Source organism: Rhinoderma darwinii, chromosome 9 (genome assembly GCF_050947455.1).
Source record: "Rhinoderma darwinii isolate aRhiDar2 chromosome 9, aRhiDar2.hap1, whole genome shotgun sequence".
Lineage (NCBI taxonomy): Eukaryota > Metazoa > Chordata > Amphibia > Anura > Rhinodermatidae > Rhinoderma > Rhinoderma darwinii.
The window spans coordinates 32,144,614-32,160,318 of NC_134695.1; the positions used below are offsets into that span (position 1 = coordinate 32,144,614).

Sequence of the window (15,705 nt, forward strand, 5' to 3'; positions counted from 1 at the left end):
AAAAACCGCACCAAAACAGTGTCCCATGGGATGAAAAATCATCCCAGGTGGCCAGCCCGAAGGAAGTCAAAATATTTTGTTTAATTTTTTTAGTTGCGTTTTTTTGCAGCGGAATCGCTACCAACCCACTGCAAAAAAATCCTGCAACAACTGCTATTTGTTGCGGGTTTTACCTCCCCACTGAATTCAATGGGGAAAACTCACAACAAATAAGCAGCGTTTACGCAAACACAATTGACATGCTGCAGAATAAAATCCTGCACTACAGGTCAATTTGAGCGTTTTTCCGCTCAGTAGTCACGCAGTGGGTGGATGAGTTTTGTTTCATCTCATCCACTTTGCTGCTACTTTATTTGCTGCGGATTTTCCACAATGAATTCCGTTGTGGAAAATCTGCAGTATTTATGCAACACGTGAACTGACCCTTAATGTACCGGGAAACTGAAAAAAAAAAAATTGTGGGGGTAAAATAGGCAAAAAAACAGAGATTGTGCCATTTTTTGGGAAGTTTCGTTTTCATGATGTTCATCCGGTAAAAACTACATGTTAACTTTATTCTACGGGTTAATATGATTACAAATTTATTTTTTTGAAAAAAATAAAAAAAATAGTGTTAGAAAAAATGTATTTTGTATCGCCATAACTTTATGGTTCTGTCAATTTAGCGGTGTGATGGTTTATTTTTTGCATGGCAAGCTGTACAAACAAGGCAAACCTGAGGGCTTTCGTTAGGCCCCCAAGCAGCCATGACGACCATTGGCACCATGCAAAAGCGAGGGGGGTTGATGGTACGTCGGAGCGGGCCGACCTCCTCATTCTAATGCATTACATGATGCGGTCGCGATTGACCGTGGCATCAAGCGGTTAAAAGGGTGGAATCAAAATGACCTTGATTCCTCCCGCTAAGTATAGAGCACGTTCAGCCTGTGAGCACGCTCCATACTTCCCCTTAACGGCTGCGACGTACATGCGGCATGTCGTTAAGCGGTAAAATGTTTCCACCTATCCAACTCCAGAGTAGCTTTAGCAGTATGTTCAGGGTCACGGTCCTGGAAGTTAAACCTCCGTCCCAGTCTCAAAGCTCTGGCAGACAAACAAGTTTTCCTCAAGAACTGCCCTGTATTTATGGCCATCTATGTCTCCTTCAATGGTGACCATTTTTCCAATCCCTGCCACTGAAAAGCATTCCCAATTCTTGATGCTACCACCATGCTCCACTGAGGGAATGGTGTTTCTTAGGGTGATGGAAAGTGTTTGGTTTTCATCACACATAGCATTTCACATATTGGCCAAGAAGTTCAACTATAGTCTCATCTAACCAGAGAATCTTCTTCTCTGTGTTTGGCGAGTCTGCCTCATGCTGTTCGTCTAACTAAAAACGTGTTAGCTTAACTTTTTCTTTAAAGCAATGGCTTTTTTTTTCTTTAAAGCCCCATTCTGTGGAGTGTACAGCTTATATTCTTCCTATGGATAGATACTTCCATCTTTTTCGCTGTGGATCTTTGGAGCTACTTCAGTATTACAGTTGGTGTCTTTGATGAACCTCTGATTGATTACTTCCCTAGCCGGTCTGTGAGTTTTGTAGGCGGCTTTTTCTTGTCAGGTTTGTAGTTGTGTCATATAATCTCCATTTTGTTATAATGGATTTAATTAAGCTTCGCTATACAATGCCACAACTTTGTATCTTGGTCTTCATGTTGCTAGCTTAGTGGCGCTGCATTCTTGTTACATAATATGGGATTTACAGAGCTAAAGGTCAGCGACCTACATGGTTTTCATAACTCCTGACCAACATAGTCAGTAAGTGGCTGGGAGGCAACGCGAGCAGAAAGAGCTAGAACGGGGTTTAGGGTGCCTCGTTCTAGAGATAGGTGCAGGTCCCAGAGGTGGGACCGCATCAATTGTACATTTAGGACATATCCTGTGGATATGTCATAAGCACCTCTAATGGGAAAACCCCTTTAAGGACTCAGCCTCTTTTCACCTAAAGGACCAGGCCGCTTTTTCCCAAATCTGACATGTGTCACTTTATGTGGTAATAACTTTGGAATGCTTTTATTTTTTCAAACGATTCTGAGAATGTTTTCTCGTGACACATTATACCTTAAGTTAGTGGTAAAATCAGTGTTTATGTGAAAAACAAAAATTTAGAGAAAATTTGCAAAAAATACCTTTTTTATAAATTTAAATGTATCTGCTTGTAAACAGATAGTACTACCACACAAAATAATTACTAGCTCACAGGCCATATGTCTCCATCTTGGCATCGTTTTTTTGAACATTCATGTATATTTCTAGGATGTTACAAGGCTTAGAACATTAGCAGCAATTTCTCACATTTAAGAAAATTTCAAAAGCCTTTTTTTATGGACCAGTTTAGCTCTGAAGTGGCCTATATATTAGAAACCCCCTATAAATAACTCCATTTTAAAAACTGCCCCCTCAAATTATTCAAAACTGCATTTAGAAAGTTTCTTAACCCCTGAGGCGTTTAACAGGAATTAAAGCAGACTGGAGGTAAGTTTACATTTTTTTTATATTTTTTGTAGAAAATCTGCTTTAGGCCTCATTTACACGAGCGTAATATACGCGCGTGCGACGCGCGTGCTTTTCACGCGTGACGTACGCACCTATATTACTCTATGGGAAGCAGACAATGCGTGAATTTTGCGCAGCGCGTTGCGTAAAACTCACGACATGTTCTATAATCGTGCGTTTTTCGCGCATCACGCACCCATTGAAGTCAATAGGTGCGTGAAAACCACGCATGCCGCACGGAAGCACTTCCGTGCGAACTGCGTGATTCGCGCAAGAGCTGTCAAACTGAATGTAAACAGAAAAGCACCACGTGCTTTTCTGTTTACAAACATCCGAACGGAGTGTCTTAGAGATGAGCGAACCGAACTTCACCGGGTTCGGCCGAACTCGTTTTGACCGAACCCGGCAGGAGACAGTCACTGTCCAGGGTGCTGAAAGAGTTAAACTGGTTCAGCACCCTGGACAGTGACTTCCAATCCCAATATACGTGAACGTGTAAAAAAAAAAGTTCTGACTTCCAGATAACTCCCGGCTTCTTCCTCCAGTCTGACCTCCCGGGATGACAATTCAGTCCAAGTGGCAGCTGCAGCCAATCACAAGCCAAGCACAGGCTGCAGCGGTCACATGGACTGCCGCTTCATCCAGGGAGGTGGGGCCAGATGTCGAGAGGCGCGTCACCAAGGACGCGTCACCAAGGCAGCGGCCGGGAAGTTCTCGGTAAGTACGAACCTCTTTTTTTTTTAAACAGGTTACTCGATATGGTGATCGGAATTCACTGTCGAGGGCGCTGAAAGAGTTACTGCCGATCAGTTAACTCTTTCAGCACCCTGGACAGTGACTGACGTCGACTAGCCTCATCTCTATGATGGCGGCTGCGCGAAAATCACGCAGCCGCGCATCATACACTGATGACACACGGAGCTGTCAAGTGCCTTTTGCGCACGCCAAACGCTGCGTTTTTTTGCGTGCGCAAAACGCACACGCTCGTGTAAATGAGGCCTTAATCAATTTTTTTCTGCAACACAGAAGGTTTTTACCAAAGCAACGCAACTCTAGATTTATTGCCCAGATTGTGCAGTTTTTCGAAATATCCCACATGTGGCCCTAATATGCTAATGTACTGAAACACCGACCTCAGAAGCAAAAAGGAGCACCTAGGGGATTTTTGGGTCTACTTTTTATTAGAATCTATTTTAGGTACCATAGGAAACACCCCCAACACGACACCATTTGGCAAACTACACCCCTCAAGGAATTTATCAAGAGTTATAGTGAGCATTTTAACCCCAAAGAGGTTTTTGGTTTTTTTTACTGAATTTTGTGGAATTAGGCTGTAAAAATAAAAATCTGTTTTTTTCTGATAAAATTGAAAAGGGAATTTCTCCAAATTATGGCAAAACCGCATATGTGGTAAACTGCTGTTTGGACACACGGCAGAGCTCAGAGGGGAAGGACCACCATTTGGCTTTTGGAGCACAGGTTTTGCTGGAATGCTTTTCGGGTGCCATGTCGCATTTGCAAAGCCCCTGTGGGACCAAAACAGTGGAATGTAGTGTAATTAGACAGTGTGAATGAATATCAATTTCCCACTAAAAGGTTACATTTTTTCATTTCCACAAGGGCGAAAAAGCCACCCAACATTTGTAAAGAAAACTCTCCCGAGTACGGCAATACCCCACACGTGGTCATAAACTGCTGTTTGGACACGGCAGGGCTCATAAAAGGCAGGAGCGCCATCTGTCATGCAGATTTTGCTTGATTGGTTTTTGGGCGCCATGTTGCATTTGCACACTGTAGGGTTCAGATGGGAGGGCCTTTGGCGTGCAGATTTTGCTTGGTAGTTGTTCTGTTTGGAGTTTTACTGGTATTTCAGTTTATAATGGGGGGGGGGCATATGTATTCGGAGATATGTACCGAGTACATGAGGGTATAATAATGGGATAAATAAATAATTCATAGATATGTGACCAGTGTCGCACTGATAATTGGTGCCCGATCTTATCCACTTTTGAAACACACTGCACATTTTTTATTTCACCCTATTCTGAGAGCCAGAACTTTTTATATTGTTTCTGCACCAGAGCTGTGTGAGAGCTTATTTGTTGTGGGATAATCTGTAGTTTTCATTGGTACCATTTTGGGTTATATGCGATTTTTGTTATCACTTTTTATTCCATTACCAAAGGGTTGTTTTTATTTATGTTTTGCAGCATTTAAACAATAAAATCACTTTTTTTTTTTTTTTAAATAATTTTTTTTTTGTGTCACCATATTCGGCGAGGCATAACTTTATTTTTTAGTCAAAAAAGCTGTGTATGGGCTTGTTTTGTTGCGGGTAGGGTTGTACAGTTTTGGGGTACATTCGACTTTTTGATCACCTTTTATTCTATGTTTTGGGAGGAATGGTGACAAAAAAATAGAGATTTTTGCATTTTTTTTTATTTTTAATTCTTTCGGTATTTACCTTGCGGGAAAAAAACGTTTTATAGTATGGGTCGTTACAGAAGCCAAATATGCGTACTTGAACGTTTTTATTTTATTCCGATAATAAGAGACTTATTATAGAGAAAAAAAGACAGTTTTTTGTTTTTTTGACTTGAAACTTTTATATTTACACTTTTATACAAAATGTTTAACAACTTTTGTTTTGTCCCACTAGGGGACTTGAGGGCCTGCGCCTCTGCTCTTTACTTAAATACATTACAATACCCACGTAGTGCAATGCATTGGAGTTATCAGCCATTCAACGACCGAAAGCCTTTTAGGTCCTGCCTCCGGGCGGGGACTAATGGGCTTCTTCCGTACGTGGCAGAGCGGGAAACCATTGTTAAGCCTCCTGTAGCCATAGCAACAATTGTCACCCCGCGATCACATCACGGCGATGCCGATTGTCTACAAAAACCACTAAGATGTCACGATCGCTTTTGATCGCGATATCTACGGGTTTAATGGCTGGGATCAGAGCTAGCGCCGGTCCCTGCCATAACAGCAGGGTGTCAACTGTAACATACAGCTGACAGCCACGGCTGATGTCGGGAGCTCAGCTTCGGAGCCTGCGCCATCTTCTTTCTGCGTCCAGTAGGCTTTTAGGCCCCGCCTTCGGACGGGGCCTAACAGGCTCTCCTACTTGGCAGACCGGAGGCATCGCAGGGTGCCAATCTGCTAGTAATCCCCATAAATGCAGGACTCGCTTTTGAGTGCTGCATCTAAGGGGTTAATCGGCCAGATGGGAGGCTAGCTCCGGTCCTGGCCACGCAGCAGGGTGTCAGCTGTAACATACAGCTGACACCTGCTGGCGATGGTTCAGGCTCAGCTTCTGAGTCTCCAACAAAACGTACCTATACGTTGTCCTTAACGACAACAACGTATTAGTACGTTGGATGCCGTTAAAGGGTTAAGATTAATGATTTTCAAATTCAATTCATATCTATTATAAAAAAGAAAAAGAAAGCGCAATTACTCTTAAAGGGCTTTTAATTAGATAACCACACCCCAAAATATTTACCTATGTAATACCCTTAGGGTCCATTAACACGTTGAGGTGCTGTTAAAAAAAGCATTAGAAAAAACGCATCTGAAAACATACGTTTTTACCGCGATTTAGTGCATTTTCTGATGCAGTTGCGTTTACCGCAGCCACATTGAAAACCACACCAAATAGAGATAAAAACGCAGTGTTTTGGGACCCTTAGTAGCCTAAACAAATAACAAGGGTAAGAGCATGTAAGTTTTAACTAAGTAATCCACAATGTACCCCTAAACATGGTTTATAGATTTATACTGTATGAGTAAACATATATTATGTGGTGTCAAAGTTCATGATCCAGAAGAAGCCATTCCAGAGTTCGGGCCTTTTTATTGTGGATGCCACATGGAATTTATGCTTCTATGTGCCTGTGTTCCAGTCCAGTGAATATACTATACACAAGAACTTGGATTGAAAGTGCTACGATCAGATCAACTGGTGGGGACTGCGCTCGTTCCTGGAGTCAGAGGGAAATAAGTGGACTACTATATTTATTTTACATAGTTACATAGTGCGGTTGAAAAAAAAAGACACATGTCCATCAAGTTCAACAAGGAATGGGAAAAGGGAAGGTAAAAATTTCTATACATAGGAGCGAATATTTTTTTGTTCCAGGAAAATATCTAAGCCTTTTTTAAAGCATCTACTGTAGCTACGGTGACCATCTTCACATTGGACCGGTAGAGGGCAATGACTTTTTTTTATTGCCTTTTATAGACTCTGCTCTTGATTCTTCTTCCAGGAATACAAGTCCTCCTACAAATTATCGATTGCCGCGTGAAGTGGACTTATACGACACGGGGCATTTTCATTACAGTTCAGAGAGGAACTACACCTTATAACATCACCTATCTTACTTGAGAATCAATAGTTTTTTTTATTTATTTGTTTGGGGGCTGTGTGTCATTATACACAAAGGGGGAGCTTGTGTCACTATCTACAAGGAGGGCCGTGTGTCGCTAACTACAAAGGGGGCCATGTGTCGCTAACTACAAAGGGGGGGCCGTGTGTCGCTTTATCTACGAGGGGGGGGCGTGTGACGCTTTATGTACAAGGGGGGCATGCGAGTTGCTTTATCAGTGGTGATAAGTCTCTTCTTACACTTCCTGTGCTCTTGACATGGGTTCCGGCTGCAGCAACATCCTCGCTGACAGCGCCGGGGATGTCAGAAATCCGCTTCTGGATGCAAGTATACTATTGAATGCTTGTAACAGTCTCATATTTTTTTTTTTTTTTTTTTTTTTTACAGGATCGTCGTGGGATTTATTTTTTACAAACAAAACGTTCAAAGAGGGCTGTAGTGGAGGACTGTTTATTTCAAAAAAGTATTTTATCTTTTTTCCACTGCATAACAGCGCTAGTAATGGAGGTGACTGACTGACATCTCTATTAGGCCCCATGCACACAGCTGTGCCTGTAACCACAGCCCGCGCTGACGGCTGCCCGCATTTTCGGGCCGTGCTCCCATACAAAGTATAGGAGCACGGCCCGTAAAACACGAGAAATAGGACATGCTCCATAATTCCCGACATGGTTCTACAGCACGGACACCCATCCGTAGAGCTACGAAAATGTGTCTGCGGCCAACAGAATCGAATGGGTCCGTAAAACTGCAGACCGTAGTAGACGTTTTACAGTCGTGTGCATGGGGCCTTACTAGAGCTAGGACTTGATGTCAGTCAGAGGTGTGCCATGTCCACATTTGGCTGATACTAACCCCTACATACTATTACCCAACGCATCAGGGGTACTAGGAAGAGCAGGGAACCATTAGGAGCGGCCAATATAATATAATGGGCTACACCTAGTATTTTTAGGATGGGAATGGACCAATAGCCGTGGAAATTCCCATCCTGATAATATCAGACTATGGCTGTGGGTTTTCCTTAGCTGATTATCGAAATAGGGGACCTGCACATTGTTTTTTGTAATTAAGATTTAGTTAAGGCATAGTGAAATGCATATTTTTAGGATTTTTTGAAAATAAACTACGTGCGGTCACCAGCCAATAAAAACTTACAGTCGCAGTCGGATGTTATCAGGATGGTTAAAAAAAAAAGCAGCATAAAAAAAAAAGTGTTAGAAGAGATGGATCCTACGTGGCCGCCATCATCAGCGCTGGTCCATCCGAGGGCAGAGGAGCAGGCGGGGGCATGTGTCAGACAACGCTCTCCATATCAAGTCTGAGAAAGCAGTGGTTAACTTGGAATCCCGGACAATGGGGACCGGAACAAGGGAACAGAGACAGAAGCAAGCAAGAGAAGGCCACCAGGCAGGTTAACTATAATTTTGTAATCTTAATTGTATTTTATTTTTGGACTGGGAGGGTTGCTTTAATCAGATCTTTCACCCAAGACACATCAGAGCATCCTATTATCCTTCACTTTAAAATCTAAATAAGGATGGAACAATCTATACAGCCAGACCTGTACCCCAACAGTTGACCTAGTTCTTCTCCCATTTAAACCGTGGAGCTGGTGACCATGATTAAGCCTCAAAAATCATTACAATCCCTGGGACCAGATGGTTTCTCTAATGGATATTACTAAAATCTATTTCCTTTCTAGCCCCATACTTAGCGTCTGCGTTCACCGATGCTATTGTGACCTGCTTTCCATCGGAAATGCCAGAAGCCTTGATTATTACATTGCCTAAACCAGGCAAAAAACCCAACACGACCAGCTGACTTCCATTCTATATCTCTATTGAATACGGACATAAAAATGGAAGCCAAATTACTGTCTAAGCGTTTATTTTCCATTTCTCTGATTTATAATTGTGCTGATCAGGTGGGGTTCGTCCCTCAGAGACAGACCCCCTGATCGCACTAGAAGATTCATCAACTTGGCGCGATCGGCTGAGTTTAGTCATTCATCACTTTGGATGCTGAGAAGGCATTCGATCAAAATTCATTGGCGATACCTTAATGTTACATTGACTAAATTTTGCTTGATAGGCTCGACTGAATTAACCATTTTGGCCTTGTATTTCTTTTATTTTTTTTTAAATGACCTCTATAGAATCCTCCCTTCTTAAGGCTCTGTTTATTTTTTTACTAGACATAATGGCTTTAGGCTCAGCCCAACTTTTTCCGAAGCTTCCCAGCATCAAAGCCTCACTGGCTGCTTGGTCTCATCTGGTTTCCTCAAAACCCCCGATGGTCCAGATCTCTGTTCGTCCCTTCAGATTCCCATCCTCCTTTCCTCCCTGATGTTGATTTTACTATTTTGGAAACCTTAAGTGCAAAAAAAGGGGGTGATCTTTAGGAGAGTGTTACATTATTGCCCTTTGATTTACTCGAATGTAAATATCATATTCCTGACAATCATAGGCTTACTTTTATTAGGTTCCGACCGACATGCTCTCGTCTGTGAAGCTCCACAAACCTTCATTCCCTAAATCAACCTGTTTTCGTTACTCTATCAGCACGTGTTTCTCTTTACACAACTGTTTAAATCCCTACAAATGTTGTCTGGGGAGCAAGATTTGAAAGCAAGCCTAGAAGAGTTGAAACATGCTCTTTCCTGGACTAAAAAAGACTCAAATGAAAAATTCGGAAACATTCAAAAATTATTCCTCCGATGACACCAAATTCCTCCTAATTATGCAAAAATGCATGACTCCTACTCGGAAATTTGCAGGAGGGGATGCGGCCTAAAATGCCAGTCATGTCCTGTTATTAAATATTTTTGGACTGCAGCTTTTTTTTTTTTATCAATACTGCGAGACATCATTACATACATCCTGACCCTGCAATCACTGTGTGTTATGCATTCCAATAAGCTTTCTTCCAGGTCCGCAGTCGTGATTACTCATGTTATCCTTGCGGCCCGTCTGGTGATCGCAAGAAAGTGGAAATAATCAGTTGCCCTTTCCATTTGAGGAAATACATTTTGTAGCCGTTGCTCATTCCCTAGAGCGGTTATACTCCTCCAGATCTCCAAAGCCCAGATGGGTTGATTCTTCCTGGCTTCCCTGGCCTTTGTTCCTGGCTATCAGACATCCATGAAGTTCTTGGCTTTTAAGCTTCGTAATCAGTGGACACAAGTTCTGGCCTATCTAGTTCGAATTTGAAGCACTGGAAACTGTCTCCTCACAGTCACTGTATCGTGTATTTCTGGAGAAGGTCCCTTACCTAATACGGACCTTGTATTCGGTGCTAAATTCAATAATGCTAAGCGGCAAATGCCAAAATTTCAGTTATATTTTGACTTCATGTTAACCTTGTTCTTTATGTCGAGAGTTACAAGAAAAATTTAGGTTGTATTGCATGTCTAGGTTCAGACACGGTCTGACATTCTTCCCTTTTACTTTGGGTTTGCCGTTCCGCTTCAGGTTTTTTTTTTTTTTTTTTTACAACATACACTCAAATATGATGCAATACATTTATTGTGCATGTGAATATTTTATATTTAATAAAGTTTATTTATTGTAAAAAAAAAAAAAATAGTGCATTTGTTTTACGGATTCGTTTCTTTATTTAACATTACTTTACTTATTACTATAATGTACTGGAATATATCTAGATGTGAGTACATTAGCCTGTGTACTGATAGTACACGGGCAGTTGTTACCGAACAGGAAATATGGTCAGACAGCCCTGGGGTGCTTTAACGGACACTAGGTGGTCTTTCCATTTTAAGTGTACCAATACCTTCAGAAAACTTCTCACGTGTCAACGTGACGTCAGAAGTTTTGATTGGTGGGTCTTCGAGGACACAGACCCCCACCGATCACGAATACGAAGCTGCAGAAGCGCTCATGTGACTGCTATGCCGCTTCGTTTCTTAGCGTCTCTGTGTACGGACTCAGACTTTCTATTGAGCCCGTACACCGCTTGCTTTTACAAGCAAAGCCGAGATGAAAACGGAGTGGCACATCGCTCACCTGAGCCCGTCTGCAGCTTCGTTTTAGTGATGGATGGGGGTCTCAGTGCTCGAACCCCCACCGATCAAAACTTCTGACATGTCACAAGTTATCTAACGGTAAATGTACACTTTACGGTATTGGCATCGATAAGGCCTCAGGGAATCCAAAGCGGAGTCCCCCTAATTCTTTCCCTTTTAATTCTGCGATCAGCAATGATAGCGGCAACAGCGGAGACCAGAGGTTCCTCTGACCACTGCAATTAGAGCGGGGTTGCTGTGTTAAATTTAGGCGGCAATCCTTTGAAATGGCTGTCTTGCCTGGAAGTTTAAAAAAACAAACTAAAAAAAAAACACAGAAAACGTACTAAAAATATATCCCATCACTTCTTGCCTTCATCTCCTTATCTTTGATCCCATTTGTCTCATATTAAGTTTAAAACTGATAAAGAAATGTGTCCCAGGAGCTCAGTCATGTCACCCCTTCCCCGTCATGTGTGTTGCTACAAGACAACTGGTTGGAGGTGCAGTAGGACAAAAAGGGTGTTACGCTCCGTCTTCATAGTCAAAATGGAGCAGATCAGCAGGAGACTTAACCGTGTTTCAAAAACATGCAGAAATCCTGCAGTGCACAAATAGTGGGGGCGAATAGATCTCCTCTTATGTATAACATTCATTTCTAAGTTTCTATAAAGGGGTTTTCCCATCAGGGACATATCCACAGGATATGCCATAATTGTCAGAAAGATGCGAGTCCCACCTCTGGGACCAGCACCGATCTCTAGAACGGGGTCCTCTAAACCCCGTTCTACTGCTGGCGTGCTACACTGTTTCCATAATTCATGGTCCGGAATCACACACTTCAGACACAACACAGAGCAGTAGAACGGGGTTTAGGGGGCCAAGCGCTGTCATTTATGACATATCGTGTGGATATGTCATGAATGTCTCGGATTGGAAAACCCCTTTAAGTAAATATAAGGAAATACATACACACCTCCACTGACATTGTCGCTTTCTACTTCTGAAGGAAGAACTTCCGTATGTTGCAGACGGCAATGGCTAACATCTTGGATTCCAAAACTCAAAACCGGATGAGTCAGCAAAAATTCAGAAATGGAGGTGAAAGCAGCTTTTCCATTCTCCTGATTCTGGTGTAACTCCATTACGTATAACACCTACAAAAACAACCCAGAACATGCTACATTCATATATGATCCTTATTTCTTTATCTGCATGCATAAATCTGTGCAAAACAATTAAGCAAATTGAAATACAATTACCAACACCTTCTAGTTCTCAGGGATAATACACACCTTGAAAACGAGTTTACCCACACACCTTATATTATTTCATAAAAGACCACGTGAAGAATGTTAAATCCCCACCTAGTAGCTTACACTCATTAACCCCTTAGTGACAAGCCTATTTTAGGCCTAGTGAACAAGCTATTTCTTACGTTTTTCCATCGTTGCACTCAAAGAGCTATAACTTTTTTATTTTTCCACCGATACAGCTGTATACGGACTTGTTTTCTTTGCGGGACAAATTGTATTTTTTAATAGCTCCCTTTTGGAGTACATATAATTTATGAACAACTTTTTTTGGGGGGGAGGGGCGGGGGGGGACAGCAATTTCGTCATTCTTTTTTGCATCTTAAAATTAACACCGCTTACAGTGTGGTATAAATAACTTTATTCAGCATTACGATTGCGGTATTACCACATTTATATATATTTTTTTATGTTTTACTACTTTTACACAGTAAATCACTTTTTTCCCTAAAATTATGTGTTTTTGTGTTGCCATATTTTAAGAGCCATAACTTTTTTATTTTTCTGCTGATGCAGCTGTATGAGGGCTTTTTTTTGTGACACGACTTGTAGTTTTTATTGGTACCATTTAGGAGTGGATATGACTTCAAGACAGGATGAACATAAAAACAGCAATTATTTTATTTTTTACGGCGTTCACCGTGCGGGTTAAATAATGTAATCATTTTTTAGTTTGGTTCGTTACGGGAAAAAGTGGTTTTTTATTTTTTTACTTAGGATTTATATTTATTTTTTATAAACTTTAAATTATTTTTTTAGTCCGACTAGGAGACTTTACTATATGACCAATTGATCGCTTTTAGAATACACTGCAACACTTAGGCATTGATAATACACTGCAATACAGAACAGATCTGGGGGCCTTTGTTAGGCCCCCAGCTGCCATAAAACCCATTGCAACCTGCGATCGCATCGCGGGCGTGCCGATGGGGTGAGAGCCAGGGTGCACCCTTCTCCTAAAACCACTGAGATGCGGAGGTTGCTATTGACCACCGCATCTGAGGGGTTAAACGGGCAGGATCAGTGCAGATTTAGATACCGCCCGCTCAAGCAGGTCTGCTCCCAGCCCTCAGCTACCTCCAGCAGCTGAGAGAAGGGAGCTTTTACTGCTATCAGCAGCGCTGATTAAGTAGCCTTTATACGGCGCTGCATCAGAATAAAGCCCGTTCGTGACTATCATAAAAACACCTATGGGCGGTTAACGGGTTAAAGTGGTTATGTGGGATGTGAACATATTTTCAGTAGGGGCTGGCAATGAAATAAACCAAAAAAAAGCAATACTGACATATCATTGCTCCAAACGATCCAGCACGGACGCTCCGGCGGCACCTGGTGGCGGTTTACATGCACATAGCATGTGACCGCTGTACCAGAGGGCTCAGCGATCACCTGTTGTATTTCTGGCAATGTACCAGAAACACGACTTGTCACCAAATCCCTGCTGAGCCCTCTGATTGGCTGCCACGGTCACATGCTACGTACACGTAAACGGTCACCAGGAGTTCTGCCGGAGCATCAGTGCTGGATCGTCGGGGGCAAGGATAGGTCAGTATTTCTCATTTGATTTATTTATTTAATTTCCAAACCCTAATGAAAAAAAAAATAACAAATTTCACATTCCGGATAAGCCCTTTAACACTAATACAAATCACGACAAAAATCATTTTTGGTGAAAAACAAACAAGCATAAGAGGCTCACGCAACAAATGCAATGTAAAACTACGTATATACCACATGTCTACATCTACAAGAGCTTACGCTCAATAAACATGTCAAATAGTGGAAAGGTAACATCTAGCCTTCACGTGCAACCTCAGAAAGCCAATATCCTACTGAAAACAGGTCAACTATAAAAAAAAAAAAAAAAAAAACACAAACAAAAAATAAAACACTCATTTCTGATGCTTTCATTTTTTTTGCACAGTGTTCGTCGGAGGTTTAATACATCTGTAGGATTTCCCGACATATACTATAACTCCGTATAGCGTCCTGCTAGTCTCCACAGCTCTCGTATGCAGAATATAGAATCCTATAGCACTGGCGGCCATTCTGCATACGGGAGCCATGGAGGCCAGCAGGACGCTCTGTCTCCCACGGAAGAGTTATAAACAGCCGGCAGCACAGCCTTTACACCGTCCGCGCTGCTGCTAGAAGCAAAATCGGTGACACAAGAGATTTAGGAAACGGATTATAGTGCACACTCCTGCGCTATAATAGTTTTTCACTGAAAGTAGAGGTACACTTTAACATTTTATCATACTTACTTTCCTGTGAACATCAGTAAGTATCAGGAACTCTGCAGATAAATCAAGGGAAGCTTTTAATCCTGGTAAGACACTGGAGCTAAACAGGTCTGGAGAAAACCTAGCAGAAGATAATAAAGGGTTCCAGAAAGATAAAAAACAAAACACACATATATGATTGAGTTGTTGCAACACTTGCATTCAGCAGTTTACACATTTATTTCACCATTTTATTTTAGTTAAATGGACACTAATCTTATAGTATACCTGATAAAGATCACCTTTGTAATTTACTTACTATTAAAATTTAGTGATTTTATCCATGCAAATTCTGGTTGAAGTTACTGCCACTAGGTTTCTCCTTTCCTGTAATCTGTTGTCCACCCCCTGTTGTCAAGCAAAATCTGTCCCTGAACAGCAAAACAGAGGACTACAGAAAGTGGGGCCGTGTCGCTTCACTGCCTGACAATAGAAGTCTATAGAGAGGAGGGGGAGCAGTGAGATACACACAGACATGATGCAGCTTCCTAGTAAATGTTATTTCTCAGCCCAGTGCTGGATTCTCAGCTACACTGCTCATTACTGCTGTATAATCTCCTTCATGCTACGGCTTCGTTATATATGTAATAGAGATAGGAGAGCAGGATTCTACTCTTCTCTATGTAATGTGTATAGGAGGCATGATAGCAGTTAGGTTCCACCCACTACAACAGAGAGTTAGAGAAAGAGCCTGCAGTGGGGAAAACTGCTAAATAATGCATTATACAAGTTATATAATGATCAAAAATAGTGTTATTCCTCATGTACACACATATAACAGTTTATTCTGAAAAGTCAACTGAAACGTTAATTAGGCATTAACTAGTTCAAGACCACGCCATTTTCTCCTGTTAAATGACAAGGCACAGTTTTACCCTAATTTTATAGTACAAGTGGATTTATTTTTTCGTCTTTACCACTATACATGTGTTTATTTTTAGATTACGTTTAGTTTTGAGGAGGGGGGATTGTAAAATAAACAAAAAAATGTTTCATGTTTTTTTCTGCATTTGTTTTAGCGGCACAAAGAGTCATTAAAATAAATTTTTTAATTGTGTAATTCTTTCCGTTATGGTCATTTTCATAAAGATGTTTATTTAGCAATAAGGAAGACAGATGGTAACCTGTCTCTGCCTTCCCAATTGGGAGTCCAGCTGCCT

At 41.5% G+C, this 15,705-nt stretch overlaps 1 protein-coding gene across 1 annotated transcript in view; it reads right to left on the reverse strand.

Moving 5' to 3' along the window:
- The window catches only part of EDC4 (enhancer of mRNA decapping 4), a 203,121-nt gene that overhangs the window by 122,238 nt on the left and 65,178 nt on the right, over nt 1–15,705 (reverse strand). Inside the window, exons 11-12 of the mRNA XM_075837480.1 lie at nt 14,528–14,627; nt 11,927–12,107 (exon numbers count right to left, since the gene is read on the reverse strand). Coding sequence (XP_075693595.1) covers nt 11,927–12,107; nt 14,528–14,627 — 281 coding nt within the window. The remainder of the gene's footprint in view (nt 1–11,926; nt 12,108–14,527; nt 14,628–15,705) is intronic.